The 14767-nt window shown below is 38.0% G+C and overlaps 1 protein-coding gene across 1 annotated transcript in view; it reads right to left on the bottom strand.

The window, feature by feature from the left end:
- Positions 1 to 3583: 3583 nt before the first annotated feature.
- The window catches only part of NSL1 (NSL1 component of MIS12 kinetochore complex), a 38017-nt gene continuing 26833 nt past the window's right edge, over positions 3584 to 14767 (bottom strand). The window contains exons 5-6 of the mRNA XM_059995048.1: positions 7247 to 7314; positions 3584 to 5115 (exon numbers count right to left, since the gene is read on the bottom strand). Coding sequence (XP_059851031.1) covers positions 4837 to 5115; positions 7247 to 7314 — 347 coding nt within the window. The 3' untranslated portion in view covers positions 3584 to 4836. The remainder of the gene's footprint in view (positions 5116 to 7246; positions 7315 to 14767) is intronic.

Raw genomic sequence — 14767 nt, 5'->3', positions numbered from 1 at the left:
CTAGGTTGCCAATCACTTATACTGAGAATTTCCAGATTGTATTGCTCCAGGGACTTCTAGATTCAGGATTGTTATTTAGTGGTTTGATGCCATTCCAATTCCCTTTTCTTTATGATCTTTTTCCTCTCGCGGAAGCTTTTAGGAACTTCTCTTTATCTAACATTTCTCAGTTATGTGCCTTGGTGGGTGTGAGTTTGTTTTTTGTTTCTTGTCTTTTTTCATTCCTTGTATTGAATACTCAGCTTTCATCCTCTGGAGTCTTGGTATCTGGGAATGTTTCTTGTATTATTCTTATTTCTTCACTCTCTTTTTGAGATATACTTCACGTACCACACAATTCACCCACTTAAACTATACAGTTCAATGGGTTTTATCATTCCAGATGATTCCAAGTCTTATCATTCCAAGTCTTATCATTCCAGAGCAGAATTTCATTTTGCCCATTTTTTTGTAATGAGTTTCACCCTTCTCTCCAGAGCATCTGTAGTTCAGTTTTTCAGAAAACAAATTCCTTTGGCGAAGATTAATTACTGACAGTGAGTGGAGGAGATAAGGACACAATCTCATTTTCAGGCTCCTCCATCTCATCTCAGCCTTTTGTGGTGGTGTAGTGTCCTCCATTCTTCCACTGTTCAGAGATTCTGGGGGAAAACTGGATTTCTCTTATCAGTGCATCTCTCTGCAGACACTTAGGATTGATCTTCCTCTGATCTGCTACATCATTTCTCTTTCCTCCATATACTTTCCTTCTTCATATGCTAAGGTTTGGGGCAACGTATCTCCTGGTTTCATCAAAAGATGAGTGTGTTTCTCTTTCTTTTGCTATTTTGGGATAAATGCTACAAAAGGAGGAAAATGGATTCAATGGATTTCCACTTCCTTTTCCCTCATTTTCTGAAATTAATGGCTCCTCATCACCAATTCTAAGAAGTACAAAATTCTTAAGAGTTGATCCTGCTTCTTCGGGTTCACCTGTAGCAAGCCTCTTTAAACAAGACCCACATAGAGACACTTACCTGATGGTCCTCCAGTACACAACGCTCCGTCACAACCACCTGCTTTGTTAAATTCTCTCAGGCTGCCAGGAATCTTCCTCCCTGATTATTCGCCTAAAATATTCAAGACTGTTCAAATGTCACCTCCTCCACAAAGACTTCCATGACTTCTCACCAAAGTTCCCTCCACACACATTTATATAGCAGTTGCTGCACTGCACGATCATTGTTCACATGCTTGTTCTCCTCACTAGAATATGAGATTCTTGAAGACAAGTTTTATCCTATGGGTGTTTTCACTTCCTTTGTCAAACCAAGTAATAATAATGCTTATGGAATGCTTACTATGTATACTACGCACCAAGTACTGGTCTAAGGACTTTATATTATGAACTCATTTCCTTCCCATAATAACACTATAAGGTGGGTTTTATCATCACACCCATGTTACATATGAGAACACTGCAGTGCAGAGAGGTTAAGCAACTTGTCCAATTCTATCTAATAACAGGAGAGCAGAAATCTGAATGCAGATGATCTGGCTGAGAGACTATGCTCTGAACCTCTCTGACTTTTGAACTGAGTAGTGACTAACAGGAATCTGCTGAATGGATTAATGAATGAATGAAGGTGTGTAGGGAAAAACCAAGGCTTTCAATAGAAGTCAAACAAGCTCATTCTTAGAGATAGCTACATTCTGAAGCAAATTAAAAGTCTGATGTCATTGGCTTTGTTCTCTATGCAGCCCAAGCCATAAAGACCCAGAGAAAGAGGTCTAGGAAAAGATTTCTCTTATCTAGTGTTATGGACTAAATGTTTGTCTCCCCTCAAAATCCATAGGTTGAAGCCCTAACCCTGCCCCCACCCTGCCCCCAGTGTGGCTGTATTTGGAGTTGGGGCCTCTAAGGAAGTAATTAAGGTCAAATGAGGTTATATGGGTGCAACCATGATCAGATTAACGTCCTTACAAGAAAAGACACCAACATCCCCCAACCCCCAATGCATGCACGATGGAAGAGAAACCTCACCAGAAACCGAATTTGCCTTGATCATGGACTTCAAGCCTCCAGAACTGTGAGACATTAAATTTCTGTTGTTTAGGCCACCCAGTCTGTGGTATTTTGTTATAGCAACTCAAACCAACTAATACAGTTTCTAATGTCTGAAGTTTGGAAAACACAGATATTCCTTCAGTGTTTTCAGAAACCAGCTGCTTTAACAGTGTTCTCTCTCCAGTGGAACTGGATTTAAACTTCCCGTGTTGTGTTTTTTTGTTTGTTTGGCTTTGGTTTTTGTTGAAAGGAAATTTTAAGACTCCATCCAATCCAGCCTTCTTTTTACCATAGGTAGGTCAATATTTGATTTTCTGTTCCTTCCTTGACTTTCTATTCCTTCCTTATATTCCCTGCAACTATAAACTTTCTGGACTTTTATCACCTTAGCTTAGCTTAGTTCTTGGTCTATGCAGAAACTCAATTTCTCTTCTTAAAAATGTATATTATCAATATTATTACTGATATCAGCCATCTTTATCTTAGTTAATAATGCTAATATATTTTCTTTCCTAATGGTATTTCATTTGTAACTCTGCTATAACTGTGGAGTGAAAGTTGGGGCTCTCTGAAAGATTTCAAGTTTCAGGGACTTCCCTGGCAGTCCAGTGGTTAAGACTTTGTGCTTCTAATGCAGGGGGTGTGGGTTCGATTCCCACCCCTCCCAAAAAAAAGTTTCAGCTGCCTGTCTGAGCACTTTAAAAACAATACTTTTTTTTAATTACAAAAATTTCCAGACCCAGGAGTAGAAAGATTAGAGCCTCACACAGATCCAACATTATCAAGATTTTTGTCACACTTGCTTAATCTATTCCTTTTCCTTTTTTTTCTTTGCTGACATATTTCAGAACAAATCTAAAACATCAAGTCATTAAACTCTATGTATCTCAATATGAATCTCTTAAAAAAGGGAGACATTTTCTTATGTAAACACATTGTAATTATCTAATCTAGGAGAATTAACAATAATTCTTTTGTCTGCATGCTTCTGAAGTGAAACTACTCATACAGAATTCTGTACTATGAAAAAGTTAGCACTGCATTTGTATAGCAATATTCTGTAGACTAAAAAGAGTTTTAAAGTGAAATTTAGTATGTTCTGAAATGCAAGGTGCTGATCTACCATCTAACTAAAGCTGAGCTCAAGAAGGCCTGAGACAACTCTTAAAAACACACAGGGGCTTCCCTGGTGGCTCAGAATCTGCCTGCCAATGCAGGGGACACGGGTTTGAGCCCTGGTCGGGGAAGATCCCACATACCGTGGAGCAACTAAGCCTGTGCGGCACAACTACTGAGCCTGCGCTCTACAGCCTGCGACCCACAACTACTGAAGCCCGCGAGCCACAACTACTGAAGCCCACATGCCTAGAGCCTGTGCTCCACAAGAGAAGCCACCACAATGAGAAGCCCGCGCACCACAACGAAGAGTAGCCCTCACTCGCCGCAACTAGAGAAAGCCTGCACGCAGCAACGAAGACCCAATGCAGCCAAAAATAAATAAGTTAATTAAAAAAAAATACACAGTATAAGGTTGAAGTCTTTGTACATTATTTTAATAAAAAACACACTGCTGTGTACGAATATACAGATCTCAAGTTGTAACATTCAAATACAGAATGCGATGAAGTAGCTTTGTGAGTTTTCTTCACTGAGACAGATTTTCTGTCACATTTAGACTTTTATGATTATTAAGACATAATGAACAAGAGAAGTACGGATTTTCCAGCCTCATGATTAGTAAATTCCTCTGCAAACGAATGAAGGTATTCAGTCATTAATAGGGAAACAGCTGGCAAATTAGATGACACTGCCTACAATGTATTAATGTAAGAGACACAATAAGATATAAGAAACTGCAGTTAATGTTAGAAGTATAGGCAATATAGCTTTCTCAGATTTCTACCAATGATTATATACTTGATATATAAACATTCTTAAATGTAAAATAGTTCAGTATGATTGCATCTATATTTGTTCCACAATGACAATTTGTTTAATGTATTAATCTGATATATATTTTTGACCTGGAGTCATTTACAAAGAAATAATGAGAAATCCTGAAAAGAAACTTATTAGTTCCAAGTCAAATTATGTTTAAAAGTTAAGAGATCTATGGAAAACAAAAGTGTGGGTAAGAAACATTGGCTACATGCCAATTTTTATTTCTAACAGAAATTTTTACACATAATAATCATCTTCACAAAATAATCATCTTCTTTACCTTACAAAACAAAACCAAAAAATCCTAAAATTAATCCCACAAATCCAAATTAGCGGAACTTAGAGTAACAAAGTCAGAGCCAGTCTTGTCACCTGCACGCTAATTTGATAAATCAAACTGCTTTGCAGGGGTGGGGGAGGACTGCATCTGCTCCTGTGCAGAACTGATGATGACTTTCAGTCCTTAAATAATGACAACTGTCACACAGCTCTTTTTTAAAAAGAAATATGTATATCCAGGAAACCCAATGGAATATGTTACTTCTGAAATTCCATAAAAGCTATAAGGCAGCCAAGCGTTGATGGTATTCAAGGACAGTAAAAGTTTGCACTCTTAATGACCATTGACAGGCTTTGTGCCAATATTCAAACAATACGCTTTTCACTGACTATCAATGCAAAGGTGAGGAAAGAAATACAATATTACATCATACCCCAGCACAGAGCTACTATATTTGTGTAAAAGAATCACTACTTATCTGTTGTTTTAAATGAAGTCCCGTCCAGGCATTAAGCTGGAATCTAAATGTTGATAGTGCCTAATCTCAACTCCCAAGATAAACAAGAGTTTAGGTGTCAAGACTGATCCTCTTTGGCCGCAGTGGATACCATTTTCTCTGGGGGCAGTCTTTAGTTCGCTTTCTTCTCAGTACCAAGTCAGTGTCTTTCCTAGCAGAACTCTCTGCTGGTGTGGTTTCTATTTGTGCTATAAAGCTCTCAGGTTTAACATCTGGTTTTCTACAACAACCGGAAAACACTTCTTGGTGGACTCTCTGCAGCTGGATAACAGGCTGCATCTTTAAAACTTGGGAAAATCCATCTCCTTGTTCAATTAATGCAGGCAAGGACTTAAAAAACAAACAACAGTAATACTTAACATTAATCTCAGGTTGAAACGCAAACACACAGAGATAGACACAACACTTGAGTATTTTAACTCTTCAGATCAAGGCTTTTTCTAAAACCTAATTTTTTAGGTCATAGATATTCAACTTTACCTTAAAATACCAGTTTTAGCTGAGGAATTTTAACAAAAAGCTAAAACTAAAAAGATATGTTCTGTTCCTATAATGCCTGGTAGTAAAATAAAACTCTGGCAAAACAGGAGGTAACAGAATTTCAGAGTTTAAAATTTAATGTCTGAAATTCCATATTTTACGATAGTAAGTATTTTAGAAATCTTAATTATCAAGAGCAGGGATCAGCACATTTTTTCTGTAAAGGGCCATACAGTAAACATTTTAGGCTCTGAGGGCCTTTACATCTCTGTCGCAATTATTCAACTTTCCTGTTGTAATGTAAAGAAGCCATAGACAATAAGTAAACGAATGTACATGGCTGTCTTCCAAAATAGTTTTATTTACAAAAACAGGTGGCAGGCTGGATTTTACCCTGTCCCACCACAGTTTGTCAACTCCTGATTAAGAACATGTTATGAGGGCTTTCCTGGTGGCGCAGTGGTTGAGAGTCCGCCTGCCGATGCAGGGGACACGGGTTCGTGCCCCGGTCTGGGAAGATCCCACATGCCGCGGAGCGGCTGGGCCCGTGAGCCATGGCCGCTGGGCCTGCGCATCCGGAGCCTGTGCTCCGCAACGGGAGAGGCCACAACAGTGAGAGGCCCGCATACCGCAAAAAAAAAAAAAAAAAAAAAAAACATGTTATGAGAGAAGTGAGAAGTGTGAGTACCAGAAAATCATGGCATCAGTACAAACCACAAAAGAGTGTTACAGAAGATGATCAAAACAGAGGAGATTCTGAAGGAGTTTTAAAATAATTTTCCTGTACTAGAAATCTAAATATTTTCTGTTTGGGCAAAATAAATGTCAATAATATAAACAATTTATGATAATAATATTAAACTCCAAGTTGGATATACAGTTGATGGAAGAAATTTTCACATATTGAGGTATGGGGAAATCACTCTGGCTTATACATGATTTAGGCTGAACTTTATGCTAACTGAAACAGCCTGTCTTGTGGCCTGTCAAACATACATTGTACATCTGCTTTCATCGTTAAAGAAAAGAATTTGTTCATCATCCACTTACATAAAGGGTTAAGCTGCAACCCACTGCAGCCACCCAAGACAGTGAGCCCTCAGGGGAATTCAGGCATTCTGTGCTTTGGATGTATAGGCTTCTAGATAGTTAAGATGCATATTTAAGGATGAATTTCAACGACCCCAGATTCTTGCATCTTCCCATACACAGAAAAAATCCTAAATTCATTAACTTGAGATGTCTGTTCTTTGTGGTTAGCAGTAATCTTTTACCAAGCTGTAACCTTGACCACATTTTTTCCAGCCAAAAAAATTCATATATCTTCTCTCCTCCCCTACCCCTTCGGAGCAGTCCCAGCAGAGCTACTGAGAAGCTGTTTCCTGGGCTATAGTCCTCAGTTTGGCTCTAATAAAACTCTTCTTCTATTCTTATTGTATATTGTTTATTGATTATTTGCATCAACACAGAATAATATAGTGGCTGAGAGTACAGGCTCTGGAGCTAAACATCTAGGGTTTAAATCCTGGCACAATTACTTATTTGGGCAATCTACTTAGCCCCTCTGTGCCTTGGTTTCCTTATCTGTAAAACAGTAGCAGTACCTATCTCAGAGGGTTAGTGTAAGGATTAAATGAGGAAATATAATACATGTAAAGCAGTTAGATGGTGCCTAATCCAGACTAAATGCTGGCTAAATGTTAACTGGTATTATCATCCAAAATTGTGTGATGGATTGCTAACTCTCAGAACTCAAAAATATAACCAACCTTTAAAGAAGCCAGGTATAATACTGGCACATAGTAGGTGTCTAATAAATGGTAATTATTCTGAATGTTACCGTCAATTAATAATTCATTAAAGATCTATTTAAAAGACTACTGAGAATTCCTGTTACAACAGACTAAAACACCTAAGAATGCTAAAAGCAAACACCTAGCCACACATGTTATTCACTTATAATTTAGTATGTAGCTTTTACCTTCATGGCTTCACTGATCTCCTTAGCTATTTTTTCTCCTCTGCATTTCAAATTTTCCATACGAGGGGCTGCAAAGAAACCGTCAAACAGTATTTTAGGCTTTTTATCTAATACGAAGTCATAAAAGACATGCAGATGCTATCTGGACGACAGTCTGTTAGAATTATTCACCTTGGCTCAATCTTTCTTAGAATACTTTGTAATCTATTTAAAACAAGTGTCCTATTAAGTTTATCCAGATAAATAAAAAGACCGTGAAAATATTAGAATAGCAGAGAAAAACTTATGGTTATAAGTATAAAATGATAGACAGGGATGTGCCTCGTGGCACAGTGGTTAAGAATGTGCCTGGCACGGGTTTGAACCCTGGTCTGGGAAGATCCCACATGCCGTGGAGCAACTGAGCCCGTGCGCTACAACTACTGAGGCTGCGCTCTAGAGCCCACGAGCCACAACTACTGAACTCGGGCTCGAACCCATGTTCCCTGCATTGGCAGGCAGATTCTTAACCACTGCGCCACCAGGGAAGCCCCACTCAATGCTTTTCTGATTCCTAATACATTTTCTTTTCTTCCAATCTGTGTTACAAATGTTCATGCCTACTTCATAACAGAACTGCATATTTAATGATACCTCTGTATAAAAATCCTAATAAAACTCCAAGTGAAACTGGAGATAAGAAAAATCATTCCATTATGAAATCATCTACAAATTAGTTTTTTTTGGTTTTTTTTGTTTGTTTTTTTGTGGTACGCGGGCCTCTCACTGTTGTGGCCTCTCCCGTTGCGGAGCACAGGCTCCGGACGTGCAGGCCCAGTGGCCATGGCCCACGGGCCCAGCCGCTCCGCGGCATGTGGGATCTTCACGGACCAGGGCACGAACCCGTGTCCCCTGCATCGGCAGGCGGACTCTCAACCACTGCGCCACCAGGGAAGCCCCTACAAATTAGTTTTTAGAAGAGTAGTTCTCACTAGAAATTTCTTAACGTCTAAGCAAGTATATAACTATGTTAGGAAGGCCACAGTTTTACTGACTTCAACAGATTGGCAAATAAGCCAAGCAAAGAATTTCTTTCATAGCTGCTCTTTTTCTTTTCTGACTTTTCTTGGCTCAAAAAAGTGAGAACACATTTAGAATAAAGAAAATGAATAGCAAAGGCAACTGAGAGATGCCGGAGAGGGTGTGGAGAAAAGGGAACCCTCTTGCACTGTTGGTGGGAATGTAAATTGATTACAGCCACTATGGAGAACAGTATGGAGGTTCCTTAAAAAACTAAAAATAGAACTACCATATGACCCAGCAATCCCACTCCTAGGCATAAACCCTGAGAAAACCATAATTCAAAAAGACACATGCACCCCAATGTTCATAGCAGCACTACTGATAATAGCCAGGTCACGGAAGCAACCTAAATGTCCATCGAAAGATGAATGGATAAAGAAGATGCAGTACACATATACAATGGAATGTTACTCAGCCTTAAAAAGGAACGAAATTGGGTCATTTGTAGAGACATGGATGGACCTAGAGGCTGTCATACAGAGTGAAGTAAGTCAGAAAGAGAAAAACAAATATCTTTTATTAACGCATATATGTGGAATCTGGTATAGATGATCTTATTTGCAAAGCAGAAACAGAGACACAGATGTAGAGAACAAACATGGATATCAAAGGGGAAGGGGCAGGGTGGGATGAACTGGGAGATTGGGACTGACATACACTACTGATACTATGTATAAAATAGATAACTAATGAGAACCTACTGTATAGCACAGGGAACTCTACTCAATGCTCTGTGGTGACCTAAATGGGAAGGAAATCCAAAAAAGAGGGAATACATGTATATGTATAGCTGATTCACTTTGCTGTACAGTAAAAACACAACATTGTAAAGGAACTATACTCCAATAAAAATTAATTAAAAAAAAAAAAGGAACTGAGAGAATGGGGCCTTAAAGGAGAAAGGCAAAGGCAAAGGCAACATCATAGCCTTAGAAAAAGGGTTCTTGACCTTTTTTAGTTCCCAGAGATTTCTTTGGCAATTTGGAGAAGGCTATGGACCCCTTCTCAGAATATTTTTTAATGTATTTATTTTTTAAATTGAGGTATAATGTACATACAGTTAAATGCAGAACTTAAGTTTAGCATTCAACCACCTTTGACAAATGTACACCAAAGACATGGGACATTTCCATCACTCCAGGAAGTTTTCTTGTGCCCCTTTCCCAATCTTCTATACAAGAAGCAACCACTCATCTGATTTCTATCATTATACGTCAGTTTTGCTTACTCTAGAATTTCAGAACAATGTTTTAAAATATAATTTAAAAATATAATTACTTAAAAATTGTAATAGGTAATACAGGTGCTTCTTTATAATGATTTAAACAAAAAGATCGAGTGGCAGGTCTAATTACCATAATAAGAAAATAATGAGTATAAACAATATTGCGAGGTGTCTGCAACAACAGAAACTGAAAATATCTGTGGCTTCCAGTAGCAAAAAAAAAAAAATTACAGGTACTGCTAATACTACCACCATTACCTGCATTCAAAATGGAAGGAAATGCTAAATTTCAGTTTGAGGTTAATAAGAATAACACTGTAATTTTTTTCCTCTCCAAGTTCACAGCCTCCTATATTCTCAGGACCCTTGCCTTAAAATAGTATGCTGATTTAATTTCAATTCTTTTACGATTTGGGGAGATTCCCCCAAGAGCACTCAGGCAATTATTAAATTTTCCCCTGGGTATGGCAAATAAATGATCCAACCTTCAGTACTCTTGTAGCAATCTGTCTTCCAGCCAGGCCCACATTCTCTCCTCATCAAACTTGCACACCTGTGTGGAGCTGCCCATTCTTCTAACATTTATTATGTACTTTCCATGGACGAATACCAGTAGTTAGGTATTCAGAGTAAGGAAAAATGGTCTCTGCCCCTCAAGGAACTTTCAGTTTAAAAGAGACACATGGAGGGCTTCCCTGGTGGCGCAGTGGTTGGGGGTCCGCCTGCCGATGCAGGGGGCGCGGGTTTGTGCCCCAGTCCAGGAGGATCCCGCGTGCCGTGGAGCGGCTGGGCCCGTGAGACACAGCCAATGGGCCTGGGCGTCTGAAGCCTGTGTTCCGCAGCAGGAGGTGCCAGAACAGTGAGGGACCCACGTGCCGCAAAAAAAAAAAAATAATAATTCCCTACATTAAAACATGAGAAAGTGTAAGATTAAATCCAACAGAAAACATATCTCCTACTTTGAAATTCCACCATAATTCAAATTACATTCAGTATATACATCCATTCAAAAAGAATTCAGAGATCACACTGTTGAAAGGCAGTGGGCAATAGAGAATGGATAAGACAAAAACAGAAATATGAGAAACTACAGAGAAGATATGTGGTTGACCTTTGTGGATAGATTCAGAGTAAGAGTAAAGAAAAGCAATCTAAAACTCGAATTAAAAATTTAATATTCACATAATTTCTTATCACTGTACAAAAATAGTTTTTAATATTTACTGTGGCAATAATAGGAAGTATTTAAAAATCATTTTTATAATAAAAAATGAGATTCCTATACTTCGTGTGCTTCTATTAATTCAGTAACATTTGGTTCTATTAAAAGGACTCTCAAATCTTCTATTACATATTTCCCATTAGCTTTGTTCTACACACAACGCTCTAAGTAATTCATCATCTTTTGAAAAAAGGGAGTATGAAAGTTGTAACTGGATCTAAAACATTTCATAATTAGACTGATAAAATGTAACTGGTTGCAAAGAGTTGTTTCTTTTTAGTTCAATTTACCTTTCCTGCACATGTAAACTAACAGAGATAGAAAGAATATTTGAAGAAATATGATGATGATAGCAGAGGGCGGAACACTCCCAAACTCGTTTTACGAGGCCACCATCACCCTGATACCAAAACCAGACAAAGATGTCACAAAGAAAGAAAACTACAGGCCAATATCACTGATGAACATAGATGCAAAACTCCTCAACAAAATACTAGCAAACAGAATCCAACAGCACATTAAAAGGATCATACACCATGATCAAGTGGGGTTTAACCCAGGAATGCAAGGATTTTTCAATATACGCAAATCAATCAATGTGATACACCATATTAACAAATTGAAAGATAAAAACTATATGATCACCTCAAAAGATGCAGAGAAAGCTTTTGACAAAATTCAACACCCATTTATGATAAAAACCCTCCAGAAAGTAGGCATAGAGGGAACTTGCCTCAACATAATAAAGGCCATATATGACAAACCCACAACCAACATAGTTCCCAATGGTGAAAAACTGAAACCATTTCCTCTAAGATCAGAAACAAGAAAAGGCTGTCCACTCTCACCACTATTATTCAACATACTTTTGGAAGTTTTAGCCACAGCAATCAGAGAAGAAAAAGAAACAACAGGAATCCAAATTGGAAAAGAAGAAGTAAAGCTGTCAGTGTTTGCAGATGACATGATACTATACATAGAAAATCCTAAAGATGTTACCAGAAAATTACTAGAGCTAATCAATGAATTTGGTAAAGTAGCAGGACACAAAATTAATGCACAGAAATCTCTTGCATTCCTATACACTAATGATGAAAAATGTGAAAGAGAAATTAAGGAAACACTCCCATTTACCATTGCAACAAAAAGAATAAAATACCTAGGAATAAACCTACCTAATGAGACAAAAGACCTGTATGCAGAAAACTATAAGACACTGATGAAAGAAATTAAACATGATACAAATAGATGGAGAGATATAGCATGTTCTTGGATTGGAAGAATCAACATTGTGAAAATGACTATACTACCCAAAGCAATCTACAGATTCAATGCAATCCCTATCAAACTGCCAGTGGCATTTTTCACAGAACTAGAACAAAAAACTTCAGAATTTGTATGGAAACACAAAAGACCCCAAATAGCCAAAGCAATCTTGAGGGAAAAAAACAGAGTTGGAGGAATCAAGCTACCTGACTTCGAACTATACTACAAAGCTACAGTAATCAAGACAGTATGGTACTGGCATAAAAACAGAAATATAGATCAATGGAACAGGATAGAAAGCCCAGAGATAAACCCACACACATATGGTCACCTTATCTTTTATAAAGGAGGCAAGAATATAGAGTGGAGAAAAGACAGCCTCTTCAATAAGTGGTGCTGGGACAACTGGACGTGTACATGTAAAAGAATGAAATTAGAACACTCCCTAACACCATACACAAAAAGAAACTCAAAATGGATTAAAGACCTAAATGTAAGGCCAGACACTATCAAACTCTTAGAGCAAAACATAGGCAGAACACTCTATGACATAAATCACAGCAAGATCCTTTTTGACCCACCTCCTAGAGGAATGGAAATAAAAACAAAAATAAACAAATGGGACCTAATGGAACCTAAAAGCTTTTGCATAGCAAAGGAAACCATAAGTAAGACAAAAAGACAACCCTCAGAATGAGAAAAAATACTTGCAAATGAAACAACTGACAAAGGATTAATCTCCAAAATTTACAAGCAGCTCATGAAGCTCAATATCAAAAAAACAACGCAATCCAAAAATGGGCAGAAGACCTAAATAGACATTTCTCCAAAGAAGATATACAGATTGCCAACAAACACGTGAAAGAATCCTCAACATCATTAATCATTAGAGAAATGCAAATCAAAACTACAATGAGATATTATCTCACACCGGTCAGAATGGCCATCATCAAAAAATCTACAAACAATAAATGCTGGAGACGGTGTGGAGAAAACAGAACCCCCCTGCACTGCTGGTGGGAATTTAAATTGATATAGCCACTATGGAGAACAGTCTGGAGGTTCCTTAAAAAACTAAAAATAGAACTACCATACAACCCAGCAATCCCACTACTGGGCATATACCCTGAGAAAACCATAATTCAAAAAGAGTCATGTACCACAATGTTCATTGCAGCTCTATTTACAATAGCCAGGACATGTCAGCAACCTAAGTGTCCATCAACAGATGAATGGATAAAGAAGATGTGGCACATATATACAATGGAATATTACTCAGCCATAAAAAGAAACGAAATTGAGTTATTTGTAGTGAGGTGGATGGACCTAGAGTCTGTCATAGAGTGAAGTAAGACAGAAAGAGAAAAATAAATACCATATGCTAACACATACATATGGAATCTAAAAAAAAAAAAAAAAGTCATATAGAACCTAGGGGCAAATGGGAATAAAGATGTAGACCTACTAGAGAATGGACTTGAGGATACGAGGAGGGGGAAGGGTAAGCTGGGACAAAGTGAGAGAGTGGCATGGACATATATACACTACCAAATGTAATATAGATAGCTAGTGGGAAGCAGCCGCAAAGCACAGGGAGATCAGCTCGGTGCTTTGTGACCACCTAGAGAGGTGGGATAGGGAGGGTGGGAGGGAGGGAGACGCAAGAGGGAAGAGATATGGAGATATATGTATAACTGATTCACTTTGTTATAAAGCAGAAACTAACACACCATTGTAAAGCAATTATACTCCATAAAGATGTTAAAAAAATAAAATAAAACAATGGGTCCAACTGCTGAAATGTATTAAATAGGATAGTTTCCTGATGTTTCCAGATTTTTTGGACATTTTGACTGAATTTATTGTACACATGAAAATATAACGGGCATATTATTTGAAAATGTAACATACTTTTTAAAAATAAGTTTATCCTATGTTTCCCAACTATGCAGACACTCTATCTAGATCCAGGTGGCAGTTGCATGTCTTAATGTGTACGTGTGTTTACCAATTCATCAAGCTGTGCACTGTATATTATAGCTCAGTATATACAAACATACACACAATAATGAACAGAATCTTTTTTTAACATTTACTCTAGAAAGTTCTTACTTTTATGTATAGAGTAAGGCAATCATTTCCTTCTTCATTGCTATTGCATGAATCTATCATCCAAGGGATTCTTAACTTTTTTTATAAACATATGCTACTTTAAAAAATGTTTCTTCTATAAACCCACAATGATGGACAGTAGCTGTTTTCCATCTGTTGCACAAGCAAAGACAACGTAAAAAGCGCCAAGTAGTTTGGGTTTGTGCGTAAAATGGAGTTTAGGTCCCAGGCTTGAATAACTATGAACAGATTTTCACACATGAATGTTTGGTGGAACATTCTAAAGTTGTGCTGCACTTATAAGACATTTAGTATTCCTGGCTCCTGACTACAAAATGCCAGCTTGTACCCTCCCATTACTGTGGTAACAGAAAACTTCCCCCCACTTTTTCAAAGGGCCGCTAGGGGGCAGTACTGCCTCCAGTGAGAACCATGGTGTTCTTTTCCACCTTTCAGAATTTCCCTGGGAACAAGAACCTCATTCTCTTAATCTTGGACGGTCTAGTGCTGAACACAGTGCCTGACATGTAGAGTAGGTGCTTAATAAGTATGACAGACCAAGGCTATGATAAAGTATTCTATGGAGGCACAAAGGGAGGTGAGGTCAATCCAACAGGGGAATTGAAAGGAGAGT

Source organism: Delphinus delphis, chromosome 1 (genome assembly GCF_949987515.2).
Source record: "Delphinus delphis chromosome 1, mDelDel1.2, whole genome shotgun sequence".
NCBI lineage: Eukaryota > Metazoa > Chordata > Mammalia > Artiodactyla > Delphinidae > Delphinus > Delphinus delphis.
This window is presented reverse-complemented; position numbering and strand designations above follow the sequence as displayed.